At 53.6% G+C, this 27,980-nt stretch overlaps 1 protein-coding gene across 8 annotated transcripts in view; it reads left to right on the top strand.

The window, feature by feature from the left end:
* PHKA2 (phosphorylase kinase regulatory subunit alpha 2) overlaps positions 1–27,647 on the top strand; it is a 71,790-nt gene extending 44,143 nt beyond the window's left edge. For 3 of the 8 annotated variants that reach the window (XM_008272346.5, XM_070066322.2, XM_089323647.1), the window contains 20 exons: positions 1,766–1,900; positions 2,553–2,662; positions 3,658–3,802; positions 4,013–4,091; positions 6,659–6,828; positions 8,990–9,169; positions 13,204–13,292; positions 14,647–14,780; positions 15,472–15,628; positions 16,393–16,472; positions 16,661–16,739; positions 16,832–16,961; positions 17,503–17,604; positions 20,210–20,328; positions 20,986–21,015; positions 22,356–22,406; positions 23,948–24,118; positions 25,598–25,651; positions 26,259–26,459; positions 27,044–27,647. In XM_008272346.5, the coding sequence (XP_008270568.3) occupies positions 1,766–1,900; positions 2,553–2,662; positions 3,658–3,802; positions 4,013–4,091; positions 6,659–6,828; positions 8,990–9,169; positions 13,204–13,292; positions 14,647–14,780; positions 15,472–15,628; positions 16,393–16,472; positions 16,661–16,739; positions 16,832–16,961; positions 17,503–17,604; positions 20,210–20,328; positions 20,986–21,015; positions 22,356–22,406; positions 23,948–24,118; positions 25,598–25,651; positions 26,259–26,459; positions 27,044–27,214 (2,387 nt within the window). In that variant the 3' untranslated portion in view covers positions 27,215–27,647. 8 annotated transcript variants of the gene reach the window in all.
* Positions 27,648–27,980: the final 333 nt, after the last annotated feature.

Below are 27,980 nucleotides of genomic sequence, written 5' to 3'. Positions count from 1 at the left end.
TGAAAACAAGGATGAGACAAAATGAAAAGCATTCCTCTCCCTGGCCACTGGCACACATCTCTGTGTGCGCTCACAGTACTATGAGCAAGCTAATTGCCCAGGCGATAGCAAATGTTAGTCCCAGTGTGAGACCCAGCCAACTGTCCCAGCATTCCGATTCGGTACAAGTTGCGACAGCGATGATTATCGTGTGCATCTCACACCCTCGAGGTCTCACCGCTTGACCACTAGACCTGCAAATGCAATTCTGCCTTCCAGGTGGGTGGCTCGAGCTGGACTCCACGGCCCCTACAGTTTAACCAGCATGATGTGCTCGGGTTATCAGTCTCCCAGATCTGCCAGACTGGGCCACGTTGATGGGTGCCGAGCACGTGTTTTAACACGCTGGGATAGAGCAGAGTAGAAAGGATCCGAGGGTCTGGCATGGAGCAGGGGGAGTGTAGTCTCCACAGCTTACCCATATACAGCTGTGTTGGATCACGAGGCCTCCCGGTCCAGGTCAAAAGCACTGCTGTGAGAAAAACTCCTGCAGGGGCCGATCACCATGTGGCTTTGGTCAGTGTGGAGCACGTGCCATTGCAGGCTCCAGAAGAGACAGGCAGTAAGGGAAGCTATCCTTCCAGGTCCAGGTGGCTGCTGTTCCTTCTGCTTGGGACCTGGGGGATTAGCTGTCCTTCCTGCTTCAGCTCTAACTGGCCAGTTAAGCATGCAAGCTTGGTCCAGGGCTTGTTGTAAAGCCTGGATGAGATGATAGATACTAGAATACTTCTAAAAGCATCAAGTGCTATGTAACTAAGCAGATGACATTCACTTTTCAACGGTGTTTGTATGTAGTCTGCCTGCGGGGACAACGGGAGGAATCACGAGCTACCTTCATAGCAGCCGTGCACCCGAGCAGCAGCCAATGCACGTGCAGCCCCAGGGTGTTCTGCTGCAGCTGGATGTGTCCCTGACATGTATCTGCCCTTCCCCATCCCCTGCCTAGGACTCTTGCCTTTTGCCACCACACTACCCCCTCCTCATAAAGGCCGTCAATAACTGTGCAGCCTCGCCGACCCCCGATGTGACCTCAAGTGAGGGTCTGACACTCCAACACACCCCCAGCTTCCAGGCACTCAAAACCCCCTGCCTGCCGGCCAGTTTTGTGCCCAGCCTTGCCCAGAGATGGAGCACAGATGGGGCCTGGGCCAGCTCCGGGGACTCTTCCCCACCACTGGGGCCCTGTGCCGATTCCAGGTGGGCCAGGCTGCCCCACTACCAGGTCCACTCCGCTTTCTCTGTGGAGTGATACCCCTTACCCCCATCGGAGCAGACTCCCCCACGCTGCTCGTTTTCCCTGGCCTTTGGGAGCAAGGCCACAGGCCTCTTCTCACCTCTGCAGCAGAGCACTTTCCATGCCTGACCCTATGTGAAAAGGCACGAGACAGGTTTAGAATAAAATATAGACCCAGAGGAAGGCCAAGACATTATTGGAGATGACGTCATTTGGCTTGGGACCTATGGAAGACCCTTTGTTTCTAGGGTCTATCAGACTGTCTTACTCATTAAGGGTATTTAATAAGCATCATCGATGTTAGGAGGTGGCAAGGACAGAGGGAGCCCGAAGAGCAGCAGGACACATGCTGTCACTTCCCAAACCGACAGGACGAGGAGAGCATGCTAATCTGTGTGTCGTAAGACAAACGAGAAGGCAACAAACCACTCATGGCAACACAGGGACACAAGAGGCAGGAACTCATGCGGACTGCATGTTGTTCATTCACAGTCACCGTTCTGGCAGAGAACAGTCACATTAAGGAATTGTTGAGGAAACACGGCGTAGACGTCCAGAGCATTGCTGACATCTATCCAATCCGAGTCCAGCCAGGCCGGATCCTTAGTCACATATACGCCAAACTCGGTAGGTTGGGGGGAACATCAGGGCATTTGCGGCCGAGGCATCTCTGGTCTAGCTTCGGGATTTGAGGGGGACGGTGATGCATGTGAGTGCCAAAGAATCAGGCACAGCACTGCAGCCTGGGTTCTACTGAAGGGGGATGGGCAAAGCAGCACGCTCTCCTCGCGCCTCGTCAGTAGATCGTGCCACAGGCTGGCCGGACCACTTGCCAGCTCCCATGGAAGCAAGGAGCTGCACTTGAACATTCCCAATTGGAATGGTCATTTGTATCCTGGCGATGCTTCTGATGTTGATCTGCAGGACGGGATCACACACCCATAAAGATGGGTGGAGGGTTTTTTTCTAGAATGACTTTACCATTATGGCTCAAAATCAAGTCAGTTAGGAGTAAGCATTAATAAAGTCCTTCTAGTAGACTTACGCCAATACAGATCAAACCAGGTGCTATTCACAGGCTTGCATGAGCAGAACAGGGCCGGGATTTGTTCTTACATCCAGCCTCCTCTCATTTTAAAGAGGGATGATGGTATGGGAAGAACCAAAACCTACAGTGGTTTGTCAGACTTAAAATTAAGCCTAGCCTTAGTCAAAGTCACCAGGATTAGTTGGTCAGTGTATTTTCTTTAACCCCATTTTCTCTCAATTGTTCTAATAGGACGGAATAAGAACATGAAATTGAGTGGGCGACCATATCGGCACATTGGCGTCCTTGGAACCTCCAAACTATATGTGATTAGGAACCAAATCTTTACTTTCACACCCCAGGTAAGAACAAGAAGCCAATAGCAAACCAACAAGCATCCTTTATTAGGTTCTCTTTCCTGTCTGGTAAGCATCTGTGCTTTGAATATGGCAGAGTTGTGCATGCCTAGCTCAGAGAAGTGGAAAGGACACCCAGTACAATTCTTTGCTCCTTAGTAGGTGGCTCGAGAGATGCTGATCTGATTGAAGCGAGTTGTGCCATCACTTCCAGTCACGGATATTAGCAAAATTCACGGCTTTACAGATCTGCTAGGGACCCGTCACTCGACTCGCAGCTCTCATGCCCCCCGTCACAGCAGTCCCTAACCCCTGTGGCGGCCGTCACTGGCTCCTCTGTGTAGAACACAGCCAGTCCGATTGGCAGGCGTGCAGCTCCTTAGCACGATACTGAACGTCCTGGAGCTCGTCTTCAGAGTTCGTTTCCGAAGCAAGCTAGCCCCGTGGAAGCACATGCTAAGTGGTTTTCATCCATCTGCTGTGGAGTCTGGGGTCAGTAGCCCCAAGCTTCTTTTAGCCTGGTCCATACTACTCACTCAAAGCGTGCGAGTTATTTGCCTTCAGAACAAACTTCAGTGCAGAGCTGAGTGTGCACTAGCCCAGAGGCCAAGAGAACAATGGGATTTTCATCAACAGACAACAGTGCCTTTAGGAGCCATTAGCCAGGCCATCAGGCAGGGCGCCCGCTCCCAGTGCCTTCCCTTGGGCAGCAGCTCCAGACCCAGTCACCAGGGAAGGATAGGAATGAAGCAGCGACTCCTTTGCTCGATGTGCTTTCAGGGACAGCAGTGGCGAGGAGCTGAGAATAGATCAAGGTCACAGTGGCTCCTGGGCCACAGATCAATTGGCCTCATCTGAAGGGGAACAGCCCAGCTCAGAGCACCTTCGCAGGAGACAGAAGTCCGAGTCGCTCTGCCCTGAATGACAGTGGGGTGTGTGCATGCATGCGTGTTTGAGCTCAGTGAAGGGCCATCGTTAACGTGGTCTCTTCCGACTTCCAGTTCACCGACCAGCATCACTTCTACCTGGCCCTGGACAATGAGATGATCGTGGAGATGCTGAGGATCGAGCTGGCTTACCTGTGCACGTGCTGGCGGATGACTGGCAGGCCCACGCTCACCTTCCCCATCACTCACACCATGCTCAGTAACTCCTCCAATCCCACCCCGTGGCCGTTAGTGCCCTCTTCCCAAGTTGTAGGAGGCTCCCGTGGACAGAGCCAAATACTGAAAGGGGCTCTTAGTGATTTGGTTTCTTAGCTTGGGACTCTTCTATTCCCTAAATATCTTAGATTGTATTGATGAAATCGCCTCTTTTCCGTTCAGTAAACTACTTTGTCACTTTCATTCTCCTTAGCAAATGACGGCTCGGACATTCACTCTGCGGTTCTTTCAACAATTCGGAAGCTCGAGGATGGATATTTTGGAGGAGCTAGGTAATTTGTGACTTTAAAATAGATGAAAGTAACATTTTTCTTTTAAAAAAATGCTCCTGCTGCCCTCCTCCCATTTCTCCTATCGATTGCTGCTCCTAGTAGCCTTGGGTTCTAGAGTGTAAAGGAAGTTAGGACTTAGCCAATCTGTCTCCCGTGTGAAACTCAAATCCCTTCAAACAGCACTCAGATGCTTCAAACATCTGCAGGGCCTCTGCTCCCCCCACCCCCAGCCTCGGTGGAATGAGCTCCATTCTGATTTACAGGCCCAGGGTAGGAGGGCGCTCCAGGTGTCATACTTCAGGCCTCAATTCACCTCGAGAGAGGAGGTTGGCCCTCCAGGAGAGCCGCTCCCTGGGGTCTGCTGGGAGGGCCCAAGGGAAAGTCACTGTGCAACCTTGCCCCGGCGTGACCTCTGCTGGGCTGGGGTGGCTCCCGTTTGATCCCCGATGGGCTGCCAGTCACTAGGAGTGTTTGGGAGTTAATGTTCCCCCTTCTCACAGCCTTCTGCCCAAGGGACCTTGCTACTGCAAAGTCACCACCATGTTTCAAAATTGCAATGAAAAACAGTGTAACATTATCGTCTTAACCCATTTCTAAGTGTATAGTTCAGCAGCATCAAGTCCATGCACACTGCTGCGTGGCAGACCCCCAGAACTTTAGCATCTTATAAAATGAGACCTGTGACCCACTGAACAATTCCCCTTCACGCAGCCCCCACCATTCTACCCGATTTTTGATGGCTCCCGATAGCACATGTAAGTGGAGTCATATAGCGTTTGTCTTGTGACTGGCTTGTTGCAACCTAGCATCATGTCCTGAAGGTCACATCTTTATTTCTAACTCTGGCCTTAGGGAACTGGCAACCTGCTATGGCTGGCACCCCACCCAGAGCTGGCTGTGGGTTTTGCCTTGAAGTGGCCACTCCCTTAGAAGGGAGGCAGATTGTCCTCAGCAGTTTGTTGTCTACATTTCCAGGGCCTGTGCCATAACTGCAGTCGACATCTACTCTGGGGTACATTTTGCCTCCAATTTGGATAAGTTTCCACTTAGGGTATGGCTTCATAACCAAAAGCAGATACCGCGGGCCCATAATTAACAAAACAAATTCTTTTATGGAAATCTGATGATTAAAGGATATTGTGTATGGCAAATGGAGCACTTTTGCAGTATGTTCTATGTGTTGTCTCGTTTGATCTTCATGGGATGGAGCGGATGGGGCCGTACCCCCATTCATGGGCAAGGAACTGTGGACCAGAGCCAGGGCTCAAGTCGAGTAGGTGCAGAAGCTCCATGTAAACCCAGACCTTGGCCTCCAATCCCCGTGGCACGCTGGATGAGAGCTCGGGGCAGCAGGCGGGCATGGGGCATGGCCGATGAGTCAGAGAAGCACAGGGCAGACAGGAAGACCTAAAGCTCCCTCGCTACCTGTCCTATCCATTTCTCCCATGATTAAGGTTCAGTCCCATTTTGGCTTTTGCCCTAGGTCTGAGGATTTTTCAAAAGCCAAACTCGCCCTACATGTTGGGCCTCCCCCGCACGAGTCGCTTTCTGTCCGAAGCCTTTTTAAAAAGCTGCCTTTCCACACCTTTGAGCGGTCTTTAGCCTGATAAGACAGACTGCCTTCCACCTTCAGCGAAGAACTTTCCTCCACCTGTTTGTACCCTCCAGTCGCCTCCCTTTCTCTTTCCCAACCAGAGGCAAGTCTTAGAACTGCCCTGGGGCCCGGGGGGACCGTCTTTCCCTCAGGCCATCTCTGAAGCCCATTTGCCCAACGAAGCCCAGCCCACAGAAGCACCAGCGCTAGCAATGTATTTGCATTGCCTGCTTCAATTCCCTTCCAAGATGTGCCTCTCGGCCATTTGAACCATCAGAGTCTCTTGCGCATAGCTCAGAGGGATCCCTTGGATCCTGCTCTCTGATCTAACTTCTTAAGAATGTTTCTGTAGGGTGGCAAATCCCTTACCCTGCCAGAAGCTGGGGGTGGACCTGCACAACTTGGAGGCTGCTGCCTCTGTCAGGACCACAGACTGCCAAACCCAGCTCCCAGTTTTCGGTGGAACTTTTCCCAGCCTGATGTCACAGGGCCACTCAGGGTGTGTGCTCCCATCTGGGAATGGCCCGCCCATAGCATTCCTTCTAGAGAACCTTGGCTTCGAGATGAACCTCTGCCATCATAACTCCCCTGTGCCGGTGGGTGTGAGCACACCTTGTAGGAAGGACTCAAATAATGACACAAGCTCATGGAAGCATTGCTTCAGGGTTGCTTCTGGTTAGAAGCTGTTTGCATAATAACTTGTCAAGCTTCTGGTTGGTTTGGTAAAATAGATTTGTATCTGTGTTGGGTTTGGGAGTAGGAGTGCAGCACGACTCACTTGCCTTCACTTCCTATTTACTGTTGAATTTTTATTTGAATCTCTTGGCCGACAACTCCTCTGGAGCAGTCTGTGAAGCAATTTATTGATCTGACTCGGGCACCGCCTGGTCATTGAGAAGTCTCTCCATGCTTGGAGGGAACAGAAGTCGGTCAGCGCACCGCTGGTATCGTTAACATAGTGTTCTCTCGGCAGAGTCCAGTTAGGGAACCTTTCGGAATTTCTCACCACATCATTCTACACATATCTGACCTTCCTGGATCCAGACTGTGATGAGAAGTTGTTCGATGATGCCAGCGAAGGAAGCTTCAGTCCTGATAGCGATTCGGATTTAGGAGGATATTTAGAAGAAACTTATAATCAAGGTATGGCTCAGAATGCTCCAAGTTTTACTTGTTTGTTTGCAAGGCAGAAGGACAGATCTTCCATTGCTGGTTCACTCCCCAAATGCCTGCAAATGCTAGGGCTGAGCCAGGCCAAAGCCAGAAGTCAAACTCCATCTGCATCTCCCACATGGGTGGCAGGGACCCAAGCTGCCTGACTCTGCTACCTTCCTAGGCGCTCAGGGGTGGGGACCTTTTCTCTGCCAAGGGCCATGTGGGTGTTTATAACATTGCTTGTGGGCCATACAAAATGATCAGCCTAAAAGTTAGCCTGCTATAGGTTTGTTAAATTTCAAGTCCTGCCTACAGGCTGCCTTGCCAGGGTCAGACCAAATGACTCTGTGGGCCTTACATGGCCCATGGGCCAGATGTTCCCCACTCCTACCAGGAAGCTGGATTGGAAATACCGTAGTAGGGACCCAAACGAGCACCCCAAGATGGGATACTGGCATTGCAAGTGGTGTTTAAGATTATCTCAAAGGCAGAGTGACAGGGAGAGAGATGCAGAGGGAAATCTTTCATCTGCTGGCTCACTCCCCAAAAGGTCACAGCAGCCAGGGCTGGGCCAGGCTGAAGCCAGACTTCATCCAGGTGTCTGTCCAGTGTGTGGCAGGGGCTCCAGTACCTGGATCATCCTCCACTGACTTCCCAGCAGTATTAGTAGGAAGCTGGACTGGAGATGTAGCAGCTAGGACTCAAACCAAGGCTCCCATAGGAGATACCCGTTATCCCAAGGGATGGCTTAGACCCACCGCACCACAGCTTCAGCCCCTGCAAGTGCATCTTAATCTGCTGTGTCACAATACAATCCTCTCGGAATGCTTTTCAGGGTGGTTCAATGAATTTAAACCCATTTTGAAAAAACTGTCAGACTCAGGCCCAGAAAGTGATTGGTAATTAAACTGAAACCAAAACAAAGAACTTTCTGAAACTTGTATATCAAAATGACATACAGTTTAAATGCCTCAACTTGGGGTGGGTGTTATAGTTCAGTGGGTTAAGCTGCCACTTGGGACACCCATTTCTCATATAGAGGTGCCTGGGATCAAGTCCTGTTTCTGCTTCCGCTCCAGCTCCCTGCTAACGCACACTCCGAGGGGCAGCAGATGGTGGTCCAAGTACTTGGGTCTCTGGCCACCCATGTGGGATACCCAGATGGAGTTTGACTCCAGATTTTGACCTGGCCCAGAGCCGGCTATTGTAGGCATTTAGGAAGTGAGCTAATGGAAGACCTGTTTCAAGCAGCCTTTCAAAATGAATAAAGAAAATTCTTTAAAGATTTATTTAAAGTCAGTTGTACAGAGAGAAGAGGCAGAGAGGTCTTCCATCCACTAGTTCACTCTCCAACTGGCCAGAGCTGTGCCAATCTGAAGCCAGGAGCTGCTTCCGGGTCTCCCACGTGGGTGTAGGGGCCCAAGGACTTGGGCCATCTTCCACTGCTTTCCCAGGCCACAGTAGAGAGCTGGATTGGAAGTGGAGCAGTTGGGACTCGAACCGGCGCCCATATGGGATGCCCTAGAGGTGGCAGCTTAACTTACTACACCCACAGCGCCAGCCCCACAAATGAATAAAATTTAAAAACAAAAACCTAAACTCCAAGTTATGGCCTTAAAAGTGGCACTTTAAAAAACCCAGAGGGACAAGGAGTTTCAGAAAGGAGAACTTTTCACAAGATAGTCTGAAGACAGAATTATATTGCTGGAATTTTTCAAAGGAATAGAAGGATCTAAGTTTGATTGCATTAAGCCCTTTGAACATAACATTTCCCAATTCTGAACAAGCTCGAGTCCAAGTGACCTGTTTTTAACTTTAATAGTAGCTGGGTTAGCTCCCTCGTGACAAAAGTACTGGACAGCGACTGCCATCCTTCAGGTTGTCTTATGTATTATTCAGTTCATCTTACGATGTGATGTAACACGAATTTTGGCATGTATTTTCTTATCCTGGAATGAAGTTTCTCCATATGAGTTCATGCACACAGGCATTCTCTAAATCGCTTTTTACTGAGTGTGTGGGGCACAAACATCTATATCTAGATGTTGTCTTTCACTGAATCCACTCAGTGCTGCATGTTAAACACAGTCACCATTAAGTATTTGGTTATTTCTACGGCTTCTTCTCAGCGGCTCTTTGTCTTGTCCAGTTACAGAAAGCCAAGATGAACTTGACAAGTACATCAACCACCTTCTGCAAAGCACCTACTCAAAGTGCCATCTGCCTCCTCTGTGTAAGAAGATGGAAGACCACAATGTTTTCAGTGCCATCCACTCCACTCGGGACATACTTTCCATGATGGCAAAAGCAAAGGGTCTGGAAGTTCCATGTATGTTATTAAACCTTTTTCTGACTGTTAACATACCTGCTTTCAAAGTAACGCATGGACACAACTTAAAAGTCCAAGAATCATAAACGGCAACGAAATGCCTTGCCCTCCTATGGAGAGGAGACTACTTTCACCCTCTTAGCTGCTGCTTCTGGCATTTTCACAGCTCTGCGTTTCTAAGTGTGTATACTATTGTCTTAGTGCAGTCATTTGTTTTAGTACCTACTGACTTGCTGTTGTGTGGGGCAGGATTTAGCGATTTTAAGTCATCATTCTACTTCACTTCCCCTAACCAAGGTAATTGTAAGTTTAATTGAATCAGTATTCACTTTGACAGGCAGAGTGGACAGTGAGAGGGAGAGAGAGAGAGAGAGAGAAAGGTCTTCCTTTGCCGTTGGTTCACCCTCCAATGGCCGCCACGGCTGGTGCGCTGTGGCCGGCGCACCGCGCTGATCTGAAGGCAGGAGCCAGGTGCCGCTCCTCCTCTTCACGGAGGAAGACACAGGACCCTGCGCTGTTCTTTCGTCTGCTCGGCCCTTTCCGGGCTTGCTGCTGGTCCTTCCCGGGTTGGCTGCCGATCCCTCCACCTCCGTGGAAGGGCGGCTCCCCCCGCCACCCTCCCCACCTCCGCGGAGGAGCAGCACACCGCTGGCCGGCTCTCGGGGGCTGCTCAGATGCCATCCGGATGTTCCCCTCAGATGTTCCAGGTGCATGTTGTCTCTCCTCCTTTATAGTCCTCTTCCACCAATCCCAACTCTGCTACCCACACGCCGAGCACGCTGCTCTCCTCCAATCAGGAGCAGGATCAGCTCCTGCAGGTTATTGGTCAAACTGGAGGCAGCTGTGAAGTTGTTTACTCCTCTCCCAGCGCCATATTGTGGGAGAGCAGATGCATAGAATAAGTCTTAATTCCAGTAACTTAGCCTAGTCCCAGTTGCTCCCCACAGTTCCCCCTTTCTTTTTATTCTTTGGCGTTGATACGTGCCTGTCTTCGGTGCCCCGCGGCGCACTGCTCTGCTTGCTAGAGTTGCCCACAGGTGCTTACAAGCCCTACTAATCAGGCAAACCAAATCCGGGTCCTCTCTTCACCATGTTGTGAGGTTTTTAGGCGCTGATGCGTGCCTGTGTTCGGTGCCCTGCAGCGCATGCTCTGCTCGAGCTGCCTGCAAGTGCTTATCGCCTTAATCAGGCAGACTGAATCCGAGCCCTCTCATTGCCGTCTTGTGGGGAGACTTATTGGTGTTGATAACGTGCCTGTCTTCGGTGACCTGCGGCTCATACTCTGGTCGAGCTGCCTGCTGGTGCTTATCGCCTAATCAGGTGGACCGAATCCAAGCCCTCTCATTGTCATGTTGTGGGGAGGCCTTATTTTTCTCTATTTCTCTATCTCTGGGCATTCCTATTTCTCTTATTTTACTTCTATCTGCCAGCATTCCTATTTCTCTCATTTTACTTCTATACTTCTGTTTCTCTTATCCCTGCGGCTTCCCGGCACCCGCCCGAGGCGGTTTCTCGGCACCTTGCCCCACGGTGGCTTCCCCGCTCTGCGCGGCTTCAGCCTGCACTTCTCACCTGCGCGGCTTCCGGGCTTCGCGCACACTCCCTATCTACTCGCGCCCTGTGCACTTTCTCTGCGCGTGGCAGCTTCCGCGAATCACAGCCTAGCTCACGTTTCCGCTACCGGTTAGTTTTCAGTCTAAGTTCCGCGGGCTAACCTGACGAAATCCAACCTAGCTTACGTCTCCGCTTTTCGGTTTGGCTTCCCGTCTTTTGCTCCCCGGGCTAATCTGACGGATTCCAACCTAGCTCACACGTCTCCGCCTCTGGTTTTAGTTTTTCGCCTTTTGTTTCCTGGGCTGACTTGACGAATCCCAACCTAGCTTACGTCTCCACTTCGGCCTACCCCCGCGGCTTCATTTTCCCTAACTAATATTTTTCTTTACCCGGTATATTTCCTAACTTTCTTCCAACAATATTTCTCATTTCTCCTGGCTTCTCCCCACAGTCCGTAGCTTTCACGTTCACTTTTAATCTTAGATTTCTCCCAGCTTCCCCCCGTAGTCCGTATCCGAGTCTATGTTTCTTCTTGCTTTCACTTTCACCCCTAGACTTCTCCTGGCACTTTTTCCATCCGGCTTTTCCCTAGGCTCTTCCCTAGTCTCTCTCCGGTACTTTCCCACTTCTTCCCTCCTAGGTTTCACATCCGAGTCACGGCACCATTATGTCGCTCCCCCTCTTCACGGAGGAACGACACAGGACCCTGCGCTGTTCTTTCGTCTGCTCGGCCCTTTCCGGGCTTGCTGCTGGTCCTTCCCAGGTTGGCTGCCGATCCCTCCACCTCCGTAGAGGTGTTTTTGGAAGCAACATTGTTTTCTTGGCGTCACTGTTGCCACTGAGAAATCTAAACCTTCTCCCATTTTCAATCCTTCAGACAAATTTGTTCTCTTCGAGTTTCTGGGGCCTTCTCTGCTCTCACGCTCTCAGACTTCAGTTACAGCCTTTGACCTGGGTGCGTTCTCACCCATTCTGTTGGGAGCTCAGGGGGCCTTTCCAACCTGCAGTTTTATGGTTTTCCATCTGAAGTTTTTCTGAAAACCTTGCCCTGTTTCGTTCCCCACGTTCGTTCCAGTCCTTCTGCGATTCCAAGGTTGGCTTCCTGGAAAAGTTTGCATCATTTGTCTTTATCTCTTTGCCTCTTTCGAGGGCAGTTGCCTAAGCTTGGTGTTGTACCCCCACCCCACCCCCCGCCAAGTTGACTCTTCACTTTGCTGTCATGTTTTACATCTTTGTTCCCCAAATGGCATCCATCCTTGTCTCATATGTGCAGTCACAATCTGATGCGTTGTTTATTATGGCCACAAGGCCTTCCCCTAGGGTGGGGCTTATTGAGTCAGGGTTATATGGATGTAGGCTGGTCAGATATTCAGAGCTTTTATTCCATCTCTTATTTAAAGAGTAAAGGTCTGGCTGCCTGGACCTGCACAGGCAGGCACTTAATCTCCCTAGGGGAGGTATTCAGGCCTCCAGCCCTGCTGATCAGCCCCACTCTACCCAGAGACACCCTGCCCCCGCACCCAGCTTCACAGACATCAGATCTTTGGTGGAGCAAGTGAGGTGGCCGCTGAGCCGTGTGCGGTGGAGGGCGGCAGCTAGGAGTGCGCTGCTTCTCCCAGTTGTTTCTTGTACACCCCTGTGGACTCGCAGCTCAAGAGGCCCACAGTGCAGCATGTTCCCGGGGGTCCCGAGACTTCCGCGGACTCTGACGTCCATCTGACTGGTCCGAGTTTCCCCCACTGCAGACCCAGGATCTGGTAACCTGGTGTGTGTGAGAGCACTTGTCCTTTATCCATCAGCTTGCGGTGGCCGAGATTTTGTTCCTGTTCTGCTTTTTCCTGTTCAAGATTTGTCTCTTTGGAAAAAAATACTTTCTGTAGTGTTGGGCAGGATTTAGAAGGGGGAATTAAAGTTACGATGTGTTATAGACACTAGTATAACCTGGGGCCTATAAATACCTTGTAAGGATGCATCCACTTCACGTTGAAAGCTTCCTAGTCTCCCATATAGCTTGGAAGAGAGACGGCTTAGCGAGCAAATCTTGGCAACGTGACATGCAAAGGTGGTTCAAACATAAGCCCTAACACCCGACAGCCTCGGAGTGAACCAGGAGGCCCGGACAGTGTGACTGTGGGAGCCCCCAGGGACCCTGGGCAAACAGTCCCCCTCCCTGGGTGTCGGTTTCCTTCTCTGAAAGGAAACCAGGCTCAGTCGCTTCTAAGGCACCTTGCAGTCCTAAAGGGCTGCCTGCTTTTCCTTGAATTCCACGAGGGAAAACGCGGAGTTTAGCTCTTCAGTGCAAGACCCTTGTCCCGCTTTTCTCCTTCCCAGTGGCTACACAGTAACTTCTTGGGAAAAATCTAAATGCAAGAAGTAACCATTCCCTCAGTTGGCTCCTGTTAAGCAACAGCCGGGGCTCGGCCCAAGGAAAGGTTTAATCTTCTCCCTCCTCAGGAGACCTCTGCTGTTCTGTTTCCTAGTTGCCCCCATGACTTTGCCAACCAAAGCGCTCAGCGTCCACCGTAAGTCGCTGAATCTTGTCGACTCTCCGCAGCCACTCCTTAAAAAGGTAAACTGTCTGGGATAACACTAAGAAAAATAATGCTCTGTGATGCTGATCAGTCCCAAGAACTCTTCAGTGGTTGCGCTCACAAGAGCGAGCCCATTTCTCGATCTCAAAGAGGTTTCCCTTCAGCAGTTCTAGGTTTGGCTAGGACACCAGTTACTAGACTGTCTGCAGGCCGATGGGCATCAGTGTGTTCACCGAATTTGATGCCAACTTCTGTATTTTGCTTATAGGAAAAGGCTCTTGCCTTCCTGCCTTCATCAGAATCAACCTAACACCGGCAGGCGTAGGGAATGTCTGGCCGCCAGGCAAACGAGGCCCACAAAACTCATTTGGTCTAGCCCTGCTGAGGCAGCCATAGGCAGGACTGGCAACTCATCGAGTCGCTAGCAGGCTAGTTTTCAAGTTGGTCATTTTGTATGGCCCAGAAGTAGCGTTAGGAACATCCCCGTGGCCCTTGTCAGAAAAAAGGTGCCCCAGCCCTAGAGGAAATAAACCAGCTCACTGCCTCACCCCGTCCACCAGCCGAGGTAGGACTGCTTGCAACACAGGACATGAACTCTGACATCTTAGTGTAATAAAAACCAGTTATGGATTCCTCAGGGGGATGCAATCTCTGGGTGGGTATTCCCATTTGTTATCATTTCTTATCCATAAGTCTCCCCCGATTTACCCCACCCGAATAGAAAGATCCAGTGTCTTGGAGAACACTTTAACGTACCTCCATTGTAGGGTATGTAAAATGTACTTTGTTCACTTTACCTACAAGTAGTAGTTGAGTGTAACCTAAGAAAGGCACGTGAAGTACAGAGAGCAGGGAATTAGCACTGAGCCAGTACACACGTGTAGATAGGGGACACGCAGCGCTGGCTCTTCCTACTGATGCTGGCCTTCCAGAGACAGGAGGGCCAGGGCAGGCCAGGATCCCACAGCTTCCAGACGGGAGGCTTCCACCGTAAGAGACACAGGGATGCTTTGGAAGGACTGAACCCTCCTGATGAGGCTCAGGAGGTGCCAGGAGCACCCAAGGCTTTGGCAAAATACACAGGGATCCATCCTTCCTCCCCTCCCACCCTCTGCCCCGACCCCCATCCTGTCCAAAGATAACTGCGGTAGGATTTCTGACACCAGAGGTTAGCCTTGTTTAACTTCACATAAATGTGAACCTGTTTAGTCCCATCTCTTGTGAACTCTGTCCAACACAGTGATTCACTGGTCAAAAAACAGCCTATAAATAAAAAGGGACAAGAGAGTCACTGACAAACTGGAGCACAGCACAGGTTCAGAGGAGCGGGCTGGCTTTCAAAGTTCCTTCCCGTGCTCAGCTCCCTCCCCTGCTTTTCCACTGTGTGGCCAGGATCCTGAAGGCGACTGCCACTGGCCCAAAGACGAGCGAGGCGACGTGGACTGCGAGAAGCTGGTGGAGCAGCTGAAGGACTGCTGCACCCTACAGGACCAGGCAGACATCTTGTACATCCTGTATGTGCTCAAGTGAGTCTCGATCCCTTCAGGCTGGCTCACCAACCCCGCAACAGCCTCAGTCCTGGGCGCTGGAAAATCCAGCATCCAGGCAGACTCGGTGTCTCGAGGGCCCACTTTCTCATCGGCAGTGCCCTCCAGCCATGTCCTCACACAGTGGGGCGGGTGAGCTCAGCCCTTTGGGGCTTCTTTTCTAAAGGCACAAATCCCACTCATGAGGGCTCTGCCCCGTGACCTCACCACTTCCTAGAGGCCCTGCCACCTAATACCACTACCTCGGGGGTTGGGATTGACATAGGAGCTGCAGGGGAGCAGAGGCATCCAGGCTGCAGCAGTAAGTTGACGGCCTTCCCCGGGCCCAGCTTCCAAGTCTCGAGTCTTCCACGGGCTTGTTGGCATTCTAGCAAGCCTCGGTTAGGATGATCGTCACCCAGATTAGCCAGGCCCACCACTAGCGAGGCCTCCACCCCCTCCTCCATGGCTGACACCGGCCTCCCGGCATGAGAAGGCTAGGGGAGGCCAGGACCCTAGTGTCCCATTATTAAACATCCACGTCTAAAGACCTAGGGATGGGATGCTTCGGTAGGCTCTAATCCTGAGACTCACAGGCTCTGGAGTGGCTAAGGCCTTGGACAGTGATCCATCCTTCTCCCTGCCTTTAAACACTCCAGGCCCAATGTCCAGGTGTCTTTCCTCCTGACAGGGGTCCAAGCTGGGACACAGCTCTCTCCGGACAGCACGGGGTCACCGTTCACAACCTCCTCAGTGAGCTCTACGGGAAAGCTGGCTTGAACCAGGAGTGGGGTCTGATTCGCTACATCTCGGGCCTGCTCAGGAAGAAAGTGGAGGTCCTGGCCGAGGTAGAGCAGTGGTGCCAGCCGGGCTGTCCGTTTGTCCTCCCTAGCCCCATGTCCCCTCCTACTTCCAACCTTCTGGTCACTGGAACTCAAGGCAAGCGCCTCTTGTTTGTAAGGGAAGCAATTATTTCATCTAGAGCTGGTGCAAGGCCTCTGCTGACCTCCCACTGCTTTGGGAAGGTGAACACAGGGAAGAAAACTCAAGTTGATTATTTTAGTCCTCCCTAGCTGGAGAAGGAAGCTTCAACAGAAATCAAATGAAAGCACACTGGGGCCTGGCATCCTCTTAGTTCTTATTTTTGCACTTGCACAGCACAATGATCATTAATATTCACAGCCCTGAGGCCCTGCAAAATTCACACCACTGTCTAAGACAGGTCCAGTGTGATGGTATCTCATCACGTGATCAATGGCGAAGATGGCGACTTAGGAATAGGACGTGGCCGTTAACTCTCGCCATCGCTGTCTTGGACACACCCCTGGCCTTGTTGAGTATCAAGGGGTCCTCCATGGTAGCTCCAATGCATGGGCAGTAAGTGGCCTACTATTGGGCTCTGCAGAGCCCATAGGACTCCACAGGGAGATACAGAGATTGCAGGCACCCAGCCCTGCCTGGGCTGCTCAGTGCAAGGTCTAGGTGTGGATTTTGAAATAAAGGGCCAGATGAGCCATGGCATTCATGAAGGCAGACTTAGGAGCTTGTTGGCCATGACCCACCTTCCCTCATCAACTTTGCATCTCCCCCACCGCTCCCCCCAAACATGCAGGCCTGTGCAGACCTGCTCTCCCACCAGAAGCAGCTCACAGTGGGCCTGCCGCCCGAGCCCCGCGAGAAGACCATCTCTGCGTAAGTGCCCCGCCCTGGGATGTCAGGTTCTGGGGGGAGCCGTGGGACCTCCGCGGTGCTCTCCGCTGTCCAGGAGGGGCTCCTGAAAGTTGTCACGTGGGCACAGAAAGTGAGACTCTCCCATGGAGGCTGAGGAGGCACCGCCCGAGGCACCTCCTCCGTGTCTGCGACCCCACCCTCCTTCCTAGGCCCCTTCCCCCAGAGGAGCTCACACAGCTCATCTACGAGGCCAGCGGGGAAGACATCAGCATCGCGGTCCTCACCCAGGTCAGGGGCCTGCGTGGGAGGGGTGGGGGCACGGCCAGGGCCTCAGCCCCACTGGGTGGCTGAAGCTCTGTGCTCCTGTGTGCCCGCGGCAGGAGATTGTGGTTTACCTGGCCATGTACGTCAGGGCCCAGCCCAGCCTCTTCGTGGAGATGCTCAGACTCCGGATTGGACTGATCATTCAGGTGATGGCCACGGAGCTGGCGAGGAGCCTCAACTGCTCAGGTGAGAAGCAGCGGCTCCCCCTGGCCCCAGCGGCCGTGGTGCACACTCGCTCATTCGGGAAGCCCTGCTAGTGTTTTCAGAACCAGGCTTCCCCCCTTCGGCGAGCTCGGGCTTCCCCAGCTGCTTTCATGGAGCTGTAGCTCCCCATCAGGCCATGCGGCTTAGGGTGAAGTTCACTGTCAGGGAGGACACAGCACTAGTGATTCCTCCAGGACTCAAGAGCGAACCTTGCACCTGGTATTCCAGCTCCTTACTCCCGATTGTCCTTGCTGCGAGATGCCTTACCCCATTTATAATACCTCCCCTGGAAGAAACAACCAGTTTAAGTAGAAAAGTCAGTTGCAAGATGCATCACAACATCGGGCGTTGGCAGCATGGGAAAGTTAGGTATCAAACAATTAAGCGCTTGGAGTCTGAGGGTCAGTGCGTGTCAGCCTCAAGGCCGAGGTGAAGGACACAGCACCCTGTCACCCCGCCTCTGGCCCCCGAAGCTGCCTCCCCCAGTGACTGGCTGGGAAGCTCACGAGATGTTTTTCTTTAGGAGAAGAAGCCTCTGAAAGTTTGATGAACCTCAGCCCTTTCGATATGAAAAACCTCCTGCACCACATCCTTAGTGGCAAAGAGTTTGGCGTCGAAAGAAGCAGTGAGTACATGCTGTTCCCTCTGCCTCCTGCCTGCAGATCAGCATGTAAACTAGAGCCGTGAGGTACAGTGTGCAAGTGAGGTTCCGATGTGACTCGGAGGGCTAGGGGCCAGGCTCAAGGTGTCCACTTCTGGGGCTTTGAGATGGCCAGCACAGGTTTGCTGGGCAAGCGTTGCTTCCACGAGGTGGAGTGGCACACAGGCACCCTGTGCACACCTTGCTTTCCCTCTGGCCCTAAGTACCAAGCACCATCACCCATGCACAGGTGTCATGTATGTGGGGGTGTGTGTGTGTGTATGTGTGTTGGAAGCAGGGGTCACCTGGAGTGTCAGGACCTAAGGGCCATCCTTCCAAATCACCCAAGTGGCCTGCCCTTGGCTTTGAGTCAAAGCCTTGAGCCAAGTTCCTTTACTTCTCTGCCCAGGGTTGCTCGCTCAGCTTCGCCTCAGCACCAGAGCCCTGCTCAGTGCTAGCAAATCGATCACCGAGGCCTAGGCGTGATTCTTGTTCTCAGATGCTCCCCGATTATAACTGAAGCAATGATCATTTCTCTTCCTCCTAAAAAGGCTCAATGATTTGCAAACACATGGGTGAATTCATTTCAGCAAGCCAAAGGGACGCACTGGCCGCAGGGGGTGTCATTCCTTTAATAAGGACATCGGGTCCACAGTATTTTCCCCCAGTGTGCCAGCCACAAACAGCCAGTGCCGTGCAATCAGATGTGCCTGGCGCTTGTCTTTTGCTGAGGGAGCGGCACTGCGGCCACTTTCCAAAAGTAATTCCCAGTTCTCTCCAGTGCACGCGCCTTGAAATGGAAATAGACGAGTTAAATATTTCATGTGTGCTGCTGATCGTGATGGTAATTATCTGTGTCAAACCATGCATACCAAGAGTTTGTCAGTAGCTGGAACGCTGCAGCTGCCTCGGAAAATGGGACTCAACCGAGTCACGTCATTGGGAAGCCTGAACTGGGTCTGATTACGAATAAGGACAGGAGACATGCGTCTTTAAGATCCAACATTTCATAGTTGTCCTTTGCGACTGTTCAGTTTTCCTAAGTCAAATAGGCTTAGAATGCAGATGAAACACGTAGATGCAGAAGAGACATATTCCCAGCGAGTGCCCAGCCCAAGCAGGCCCTCCTGGGGTGTCCCAGACCCCGTTGGAGTTTCGCTTTCCACTTTTCTGCTGTCCCCTCTCCCTCCAGGGCCAACTGTCCTGCCCCCTTTGTGGGTTCCTCCTCCTCCATTGTCTTTTCAATGTTGGTGTCCCTGGGTTCCATACTTGTCACTACCTCCCCTGGGCCATGCTATCTACTCTCAGGGTTTCAGTAGGGTATGGCGGGAAGTGGCCTTCAAGCTGGGCCTTCCAAGGGGAGGAGCCAGGACAGCCAGGAACAGCAAGTGCCTACATGGTGCAGCTGGCCTGGAAGTGGGAGCGAAGTAGTGCAGGTAAGGCTCCAGCCAGTGGAGCTTCACGTGGCTCCAGGGGGACTGTTGGGCTTTATCCTGAAGACACAGCTAGGCCTGGGAGGATTCCCAGTGAGCAGTGACATGGTCACTCCTGCCTTTTAAGAATGATCACTGTGACCCTAATAGAGATGCCTGCTCACGGGGGGTTGGACCGGAGACCGGCGAGTATCCCTAGGAAGCAAGGGGGTGGTGGGGGAGAGCTTCCTTGTCCTGCTGGGTCAGCAGCAGCACCAGCCGCCTGCCCTGCGTCCAGCTCTGGCCGTCTGGCTCTCCCTTCACATCCTTCTCCAGCCCCAGGCTCTCCATCATACCAAATGCCCCTCTACCTCCGTGTCATGTCATACCTCAGCCCTCGGGCCTGGGCAGCCTCTCCTCCCCGCACTGCTCCAGCACGGAGTTCTGCGCCTGTTGGCCCCGGGCACCAAGCCTTTCACTCGGCCCACGATTGCAGCCCGTGGTGCCCGAGTTGGAAGCTCATTCCCTGAGTCACATGGCGCTGGGTCAGAACCCAACAAGCTTGGCGTGGGGTCCTACATCTTAGTCATGACCAACCCTCTTGAAAATTCCTAGTAAGATTGAGTGTATTAAGTCATATGAAACACCATGCAGTCGTTAGGACACAACGTGATAGAATATTTAGTGCCACAGACACTCGTGACTTGTGAAGTGCAGAAAGCCAGGTCACAGGAGCCCACAGATTTATTTCTAGACACAAGCTAGGCACATAGCTGGGACATGTACATCCATATGCAGCAGTTCTGTTTAAGGTCAGAAACGTAGAGTCAGAACAAGCTGGGAAAACAGATTAGTTCTGGTTTCCTTAGTGAGGTGGTCTAGGCTTTCCACAAGAAAGGTGTGCTTTTGGATAAGTAAAATGTTTTTAAAAAGCCTATCAAATCTCATTAAGGGATCTCTGGCCTCTGTGCGTGCTACTGTGGTGACTTTCACTTTCATACATGCCATCAAGAGCCACAGGGCGAGCCCGTGCTGGCAAGGCCCTGACCTGGCGTTCTTGATCGAGTGTATGAGACAGATGCAGATCCCAAACCAGTGCCATCTTTCCTGCCTCGGAGCGAGCAGCCTCTGGTTTCAAAGGCTGGCCCACGTGTGTGTATGTGTGTGTTTCCCTCCAGTGCGTCCTATCCACTCCTCTGCATCCAGCCCTGCCATCTCCATCCACGAGGTAGGACATACTGGAGTCACCAAAACAGAGAGGAGTGGCATTAACAGGCTGAGGAGCGAGATGAAACAGGTAAGGAAAGCACCTGGGGGGGGGGGGGTTGTCCCTTCTGCCCTGGCACAAGAACACACCTGGTACCCACATAGGCATCCCAGAGCCACTGGTGTGCACCTGCACCCATGCATCTTTGACCTTAATGTCATGTTATGGGAATGTTCTAGAACATCCCCTTGTCTGTGTTGGCCTCTCTACCACTTCAAAGTAGTCATACAAAAAGCAACTTAATCACCTTGCTCTCAAATATGTCCCTCCAATGCAATGGCTAACAGGCTCTGAAGTAGGCTGGAATGCCGGCAATGGCTGGATCCTCCACCACCTACAGGCCTCTTTTCTATGTTTGATTCACAAAAGTCCTTTGGAGCTGACCCCACAGCACTACCACTCAACATCTTTGCAGCGTTAGCATGCCAGGTACTGTGCTAGGACTTGATCATGAGCCACAGTGGGAAACAGTTCCCTTCTTGTGCCCTACAGCGAGAAATGCCCTTCGACTTCCTCCTCCATTTCTAGTGTGCTGGTCAGGACCCACTAGCTGCAGTCTGCAGAGCGCTAATGGGTCACCCCCTGCCGTGTGACTAACACTGTCCTGCACTGTTAGAGGCCGACAGAAATAGAGTGTCCTTGACTCAGAGCTGGTTTTTGTTCATTTCCTGATTTTTCCACTTTCAGATGACCAGGCGATTTAGCGCTGATGAACAGGTGAAATGTTTTTGCCTTGTTTTGTCCTTTGCTGTGTGTGCTTCCTGTTCTTTCTGCATTGGATGTGGAAAGCAAGGCTGTGCATGTGCAGAACATGAAAGTGTGGGGGAAGGCTCTCATTGGACTGGTGGGGAAGGGGGGTGGGGTGCTCCACAGGCTGCAGCAGAGAGCCGGACTCCAAGACAGGAGCAATGACCTTGTCCCTTCCCTTAAAAACAAAGTCCACTAAGCCAACTCTTGGGCTTTTGTAGGATATTTTGCCAAAGAGCTGTTCCAGGCTCTGCCCCAGTGGGAGTGTTTTTAAAAGAGCTAACTAGGACAGTTAGCAGGGGGGGCTGTGGTCAACTCCTCTCGTCCACAGATGGCGTGGCAAGCTTAACCATGCAAAGGAAAAAGCCCTAGGATACCTTTTTTCTCTTCTCTCACCTCGTCACATCCTCATCCTCCCTCCAGAAACTTGGGGTCACACTGCTAATGAGTTGACGCCCCGTGATGACCTGTCCTGCAGATTTCACAAGTTGTCCAAGAGGAAACCATACCTGCTCTCATGCTAATTCATGCTCTTTACAAGAAACTGACTGTGTAAACATCTTCCTATGCCAGCCACTCGGTGGCACCGTCACTCTGGTTACCCACATCCCAAGAGCCTGCCCGGGGCTGAACACGGGTGGCTCCTTTTGCCTCCTTCATGCTGTGCCTGTGCGCTGTGGGGACAGAATGATCACCTTTCTTTGATGGGTTTGCATTCGATCAGCCAGTACAAGTTCTGTATTTGGCCACTTATGTCAAGGAGACATATTATTCTCTGCTGAAAATGTAATGGGTGCCACAGCATTTTAAGTTGCTCCTCGTTTTTACAGAAATACCCTGTCTATAGGGCATTAGCCCCATGCAAGTTAAGGAAACATTCTAGATTTTTGATGAGGAGACATCCGGCTGGAGGGTATCAGCCCAGTCACTTGTGTTCGTTATATAAAATCTATCAAATGCCTGCCAGGTGCCAGGTGTCAGGGCCAGATACAGATACTTTAGTCGTCTGTAGATGCTCACCTCAGCACCAAGATGCTAGCGTTTGGGGCCTTTGGAAGATAGCGTCCCAACATGACGAAACGCCCTCATGTACCGCCGGGGTCTCGTGACGTTGACTGGCTGAGGACACACTCGACCCGGGGAAGCCCAGGGCTCTGCTGCAGCTGCCCTCAAGGCTGGGTTTGCCGGTTCGGGGCGGGAACTGGCGTGTGCCCGCCCCCTTCCGCTGCGTGTTTGCTGTGGCTGTTCCTTTCTGCTCACGCCCCTCCGTGTCACTGCACATGACCGAGTCCTTTCTTTTTCTTTCCTAGTTCTTTCCTGTGAGCCAGACGGTATCTAGCAGCGCATACTCCAAGTCTGTGGTAAACCGCTTGCCGGAACCCTTGCGTCTCCCTGGCCCCTGCTGGGACCGCCTGAGTGCCACAGTGGCCCCCCACCTCCCGAGCCACAGAGGATCGGAGCAGGGTTAGGGCGTTTTCCTCTGACGCCTGTAGCCTAAGAGTCGAGAAATAGGACCCGAAAACCCTTGAGTCGAGCTGCGCTGTCCCCGCCAAGCTATCGGTTCCTCGCTGCTCAGCGCAGAAGCCCCAGGAGTGGTTCTGTGCCTTTGTGTGGTGCGCAGGCGAATCTGCCTCTTCCAAACGAGGAGGAGAGATCAGCTGAGTCATTGATGAGTGTGGCTGTAATTACTTTTATTTGGATCTAATTGTTGCCTTATTTAAATGGCAGTAATGAGCCCAGTGGAATAATGCAGCCTAACTGCCTTTTCAAAATAAGATCTCTGGAAGCCCAAATGCATGCAGAGGACGCCTGCCGCCTGCCCTGCTGGTGTGCCTCGGGTTTCTGGGTTTCCGTTCCGTGTTCAGACCTTTGATACTTGCTTTGAGTGCCAAATAGCCCAGAACAAAGATACGTGTACGGATGAAGGGGAGCCATCTAGGGCAAGACAGCAGGCTTGAGGGGACCCAGGGAGAGCCCCACTTCCTGACCCAGTCTCCAGACCCCACTGGGCATCTGAGCTGCCTTGCAGTAGCTCCCGCGCGCAGGCCAGAAGGGTGAGGAGGTAGAAGGAAAGACGATGCCTTCCTCCGTCACTTCTCAAAGCCCCTGTTCCCAGCCTGGAGGCAGCCAGGGCCCCCGACCACCCCCAGCAGGATAAAGCCCGGCACCAGGAAAGCAGGATTGGAAAGGGTGGGTGGCCACACTGCGACTCCTCACCATTCCGTGTGCCCTTGGCTTCAGCTCCCTACTCCTGGGGGTGTTGCATTCTGTGGCACCTGTGCCCCAGAGGGGACTGTCACTTCTCCATGATCCTGCATGGGTGGGCACTGTGCCACCTCTCCTGGGCTGCGAGTGCTCTGCAGAGGTTCACACCCCCCCCCAGGGCCTGGTGTCACCCCGAGCTCTCCTGCAGCGGGGCAGCCGGCACAGAGGTGGCTGCCTCAGGAGCACTGGGCACAGCCCGGCATGCTCTCGGGGTGGTGCTCCTTCGTTTGGCGAGGACTCACAGGCTGCTTGCACCTGCGATCCCAAGGCTAGGCCAAGTTAGGATAGAGGCTACACAGGCTGCCCTGAGGTCATCGGCAGCCAGTCTCGAGTTGGACACAGCAGCACTCTGGCCCCAGAGCCACGCCCTCACCCGCTCGGCCCCGTCCCCGGCAGCCGGACTCCTTTTGCTGCTGTGGCACCTCTGGGGATGAGGAGGAACACATGCAGGAAGTCAGGTAGCCAACTGCAGCCCGAGAGGTTCAGCCAGCGTCCAGAAAGGGCCCAGATGGAGTCGCACTCCTCTTGGAGCCATGGGCCCCAACACTTCCACTGGCCACCCATCCCCTGGGGCACTGCCGAGTGTGGCCAGCAGGCCCGAGAGGCTGCTGCAGGCCACGTGCCGTCTGTCTTGCAGAGGTCCAGCACCCCGTCCTCACCCACGGGCACGTCCTCGTCAGACTCGGGAGGACATCACATCAGCTGGGGGGAGCGGCAGGGCCAGTGGCTGCGCAGGCGGCGGCTGGACGGAGCCATCAATAGGGTCCCCGTGGGCTTCTACCAGAGGGTGTGGAAGATCCTTCAGAAGGTGAGCGCGCGACGCCCCCTCCCCGCTCCCTGCCCCTGCGAGGTGGCGGCACCCAGGTAGCAGGCAGCACCCGGCCACAGAAGGAGCACTTACAGGCAGCCTGTAGCCTCGAGCGGCTCGGAACAATGGCTGCCGCACACACACACACACACACGAGGCAGCTGTGGCATCCACGTGCGCATGATCAGGCCCCTGCTGGGCCCGAGAACACAGATACAAGGGTTTCCCATCAGCCCAGGGTCCCTGGTGCCCTGAAGGCACAGCCTCTCAGCCCTGGGCCACCTCTGCTCCCCAGCCTGGGCCCCACTCCCTGTAGCCAGCCGCCCACTGCTCCTAGGGCCAGATAGGGCTGTGTTTCCCATTGGCCTGGAGGCCATTCCTCTTACCAGAGGTCATCATGGGCCCTGATGTGAGGTGGCACAGCCAGACTGCACAGCACACACCTGAGCACCTGTCACCAGGAGCAGACAGCGTAGGAGATGTCCCATCAGCCCCAGACCATCCGTGCCTCTCCCTGGGCCCCAGCAGAGCTCATCTCACCTCCTGTGTGGAGGGATACTATGTCCCCGTTAAAAGCTCTGCACCTCAAGACAGGTTTTTGCCTCTGAACTCTTAACTCATGTCACGGGAGAGGAGAGAGAACGCGGTATCAAATGAGCGCCTTCTACCTACTCCTTCCCTCGGCACCGCGCACAGGGGCAGTGGGCTGGCCTGGAGCCTGTGGCCGCTCTGCCTTGTGGGACCCGAGCCCTTCCTCACGCCTCTCCAGAGCAGGCCATGCCCACGGGGCAGCCGGACTCCTGGGGCCCACGGAGGCCACTGCCGGCCAGGCCACTGAGGGTTCCAAGGTGGCCAATTAGACCGGAACAAAGTGCTCCTAGAAGACCTCCCTGCTCTTCCTGGGCCGTCACGTTTCCGCCCAGCCTTGCACTGGCTCAGTACCAAGACGCTTTGTGATGAAAAAGCAGCGCTTTGTGTTGAGCCGGATCAATGCGCATGGCGGTGCGGGCGCAGGAGCGGGTCTGTGTGCGTGCGCGCGTCTTTTGTGATTGGTGCTTATTATAGAAACCGTAAAAATAGATGCCTGCAAAGGCACAGAAGCAGCACTTCGCCAGCAGGAGGCATGGAAGTCTCCCTTCGTTATGGCACCGAAGGGGACCTGGCAGCCGCCGGGGCCTGGTTGCCAAGCGAAGGCAGAGCCTCCGGGGAGGGCTCGGCAGCTCCCTGGGGCATTGTTCACTGCGCGATCTCTAAGATGCCTGCTGCTTCCCTAGAATTGTTCCGTGGAAAACACAGCCTGTGGGCCGTGAGAACAAGCGCTCTAAAAATAACGCCGACAGTCTGGTGTGTTCCAGCCCTCGTGCAGGTTTCCAGGGCAGGGAGAATTGGGTGTGTGCACACGTGTGCGCCTGAGTGTACACACATGTGCACACTTGTGACCACGTTCTGCAATCTGACTGAGCTCTGTTCTGCCTCCAGTGCCACGGTCTCTCCATCGATGGCTATGTCCTCCCATCCTCAACAACCCGAGAGGTATGATGGGAAAAACCCAAACCCTGGGCGGACCCTGGTGCTGTGTGTCCTGCCCCGACCCGCAGGCTCGTGCACAGCGGCTTCTAAGGTCTCATCTAGCTTCACCTTTCCCGCCTTCTCCACCCGAGAGATGGCATTTGTGGAGTATCAGGAGCTTTAGGTTTGCCCGAGACCCGACTGCCCCACTGAGAAAGGCACGCTCTAAGCAGCGCCTGCTAGGCCCACACGCAGCCCGCCCCCTCGGGCCCCTTTTCCCAGCTGAGGCACTCATCTTCCCTGCCTTATTTGCCTCCCCCGTTTTAGAAACAGATTTTTCAAATCAAAGTTTCACCCAGCCCAAGGCACCTCTCTTTATGCCACAAGGGCTAAGAAATGCTTCCTGCTCACTGAAAGTCACAGTCCAGTGGAGTGTATCAGGTAGGCTAGGGCAAGGCCAGCTAACTCCCAGAGGGGAGTGTGCCCCACCCGCTGCCAGCAGAGTTAGCGAAGCGGCCAAAGGGGCAGCGTTTGGGCCGAGCGCAGGCCCCACACAGTGCTGCTCAGCGCCAGTCACAGGCTCCATCCACTCTGTCTCACTGCTGGCTGCCCGCCCATCTCCCTTTGGCAGATGACCCCACAGGAGATCAAGTTTGCTGTCCATGTGGAGTCAGTGCTGAACCGCGTGTCCCAGCCCGAGTACCGGCAGCTGCTAGTGGAAGCCATCATGGTGCTGACACTGCTCTCAGACACAGAGATGGAGAGCATCGGGGGCATCATCCACGTGGACCAGATCGTGCAGATGGCCAATCAGCTGTTCCTGCAGGAGCAGGTGGGCGCACCCAGACCCGCCCACTCACCTCAAGGCCAAGGCATGAGTGTGCACAGGCAGGCTCGCCAGGCTGGCTGGCATTTCTGTTGAGGCTGGAGATTCTGCGTCCAATGGGGACGAATACACTCGAATGAGGAAAATGTCATCACAGATGGCGAAAAAATGTCAACCATTTGGTTAGAAAATGGCACAGCAGCCACTTGGGAACCCTGGAGACCTTTGGGGATGGACAGGCCTGTCGCAGTATGGGTTTCAGTGCCACCACCACCACTTGCTATGGGCATGGTGCCCTGAGGAAACCATTTACCCCGTATGCAAAAAATCAAATCAGGTGAAGCTCTCTCATTGTAGTCAGTGCTGAGCTCTCTTTGTAGTCAGCACAGGCCTGTGAGAACACAGCCCAGTGCGGGGGGGGGGGGGGGCAGAATGTCACCCAGGCAGCTCCGCGCCCCCACCCTGGAATCAGAGCTCGTGGCCCAGGCCCCTGGCAACCTCCACCTCTGTGCTGTGCTGACCGCCTCCGACACAGGGCTGGTGGTGGTAGAGCAAATCTGCTCATTCTTCCACCCCGTCTTTTCGTGCAGATATCCACCGGAGCCATGGACACCCTGGAGAAAGACCAAGCCACAGGGATCTGCCACTTCTTTTACGACAGTGCCCCGAGCGGGGCTTACGGCACGATGACCTACCTAACGAGAGCGGTGGCTTCTCACCTGCAGGAGCTGCTGCCCAGCTCGGGCTGCCAGACGCAGTAAGGCCTCACTTGTGAAGGTGGCCACCCTGTCACTTGTCCCAAGACCCCCTGGGCCACCACAGAAGCATGCCCCATCAGAAACAAACGCTGGAAGGCGACGGCAGCCCTCCACCTAGGCCAGTGCACGAGCAGGGCGCCCAGAGCACAGAGCACTCCTGGGCTCCCCGCAGAGGAGCGCCCTGGGCTGGGTGTTCTGGGTTTGTTTCGCGGCAACATTTGTCACAGCATCTGGTCTCATGGACTGAGGAGGAATTGGCAATCGGCTGTAGCAGAGGTACAGAAATAGGCTGTGAGCTAGCGACATCCAAGATGGAGGGATCCTTCCAGCGGCAAGAGCAAGACAAGCAGAGAGACCGACAGAGGGCTCACCTTCACAGGGTGCAGTCCGTCTGCGGACCACGCGGCTTACCAAATAGAACGGCTTGGCTCTGGCATCGCGCTCTCCCTGTGCCTTGCTTTCTTAGCCTCTCATTCCACTGCATCAGAGGTCTGTTTTGCTGAGATTTAGAAGATTGTTCCCAGGTAACGTCAGGTCAGACATTGAGGATTATAGCCCTGGCTGCCTGTGACCTGGGGCTCGCTCCTCCTGTAGGCAAAGTCCCACGCCTTCTGTAATGTGGCACAGGTGAAAACCAAAGGCAGGCAAGGCACCCACCCTTCTTACAGCCAGGCAAACCGATTTTAGGGCCAGAGCATGTAGGGAGTCCCCCGGGAAGGCCTGGGGTGAGCGGGCTGGCAGGGGGCACCTCCTCCCGGGCTCTGGGCAA

The sequence above is a fragment of the Oryctolagus cuniculus genome, chromosome X (assembly GCF_051225735.1).
Source record: "Oryctolagus cuniculus isolate XC-2025 breed Fujian yellow rabbit chromosome X, ASM5122573v1, whole genome shotgun sequence".
NCBI classification, from domain to species: domain Eukaryota; kingdom Metazoa; phylum Chordata; class Mammalia; order Lagomorpha; family Leporidae; genus Oryctolagus; species Oryctolagus cuniculus.
The sequence above is the reverse complement of the archived record's forward strand: the minus strand, read 5'-3'. Positions and strand labels throughout refer to the sequence as shown.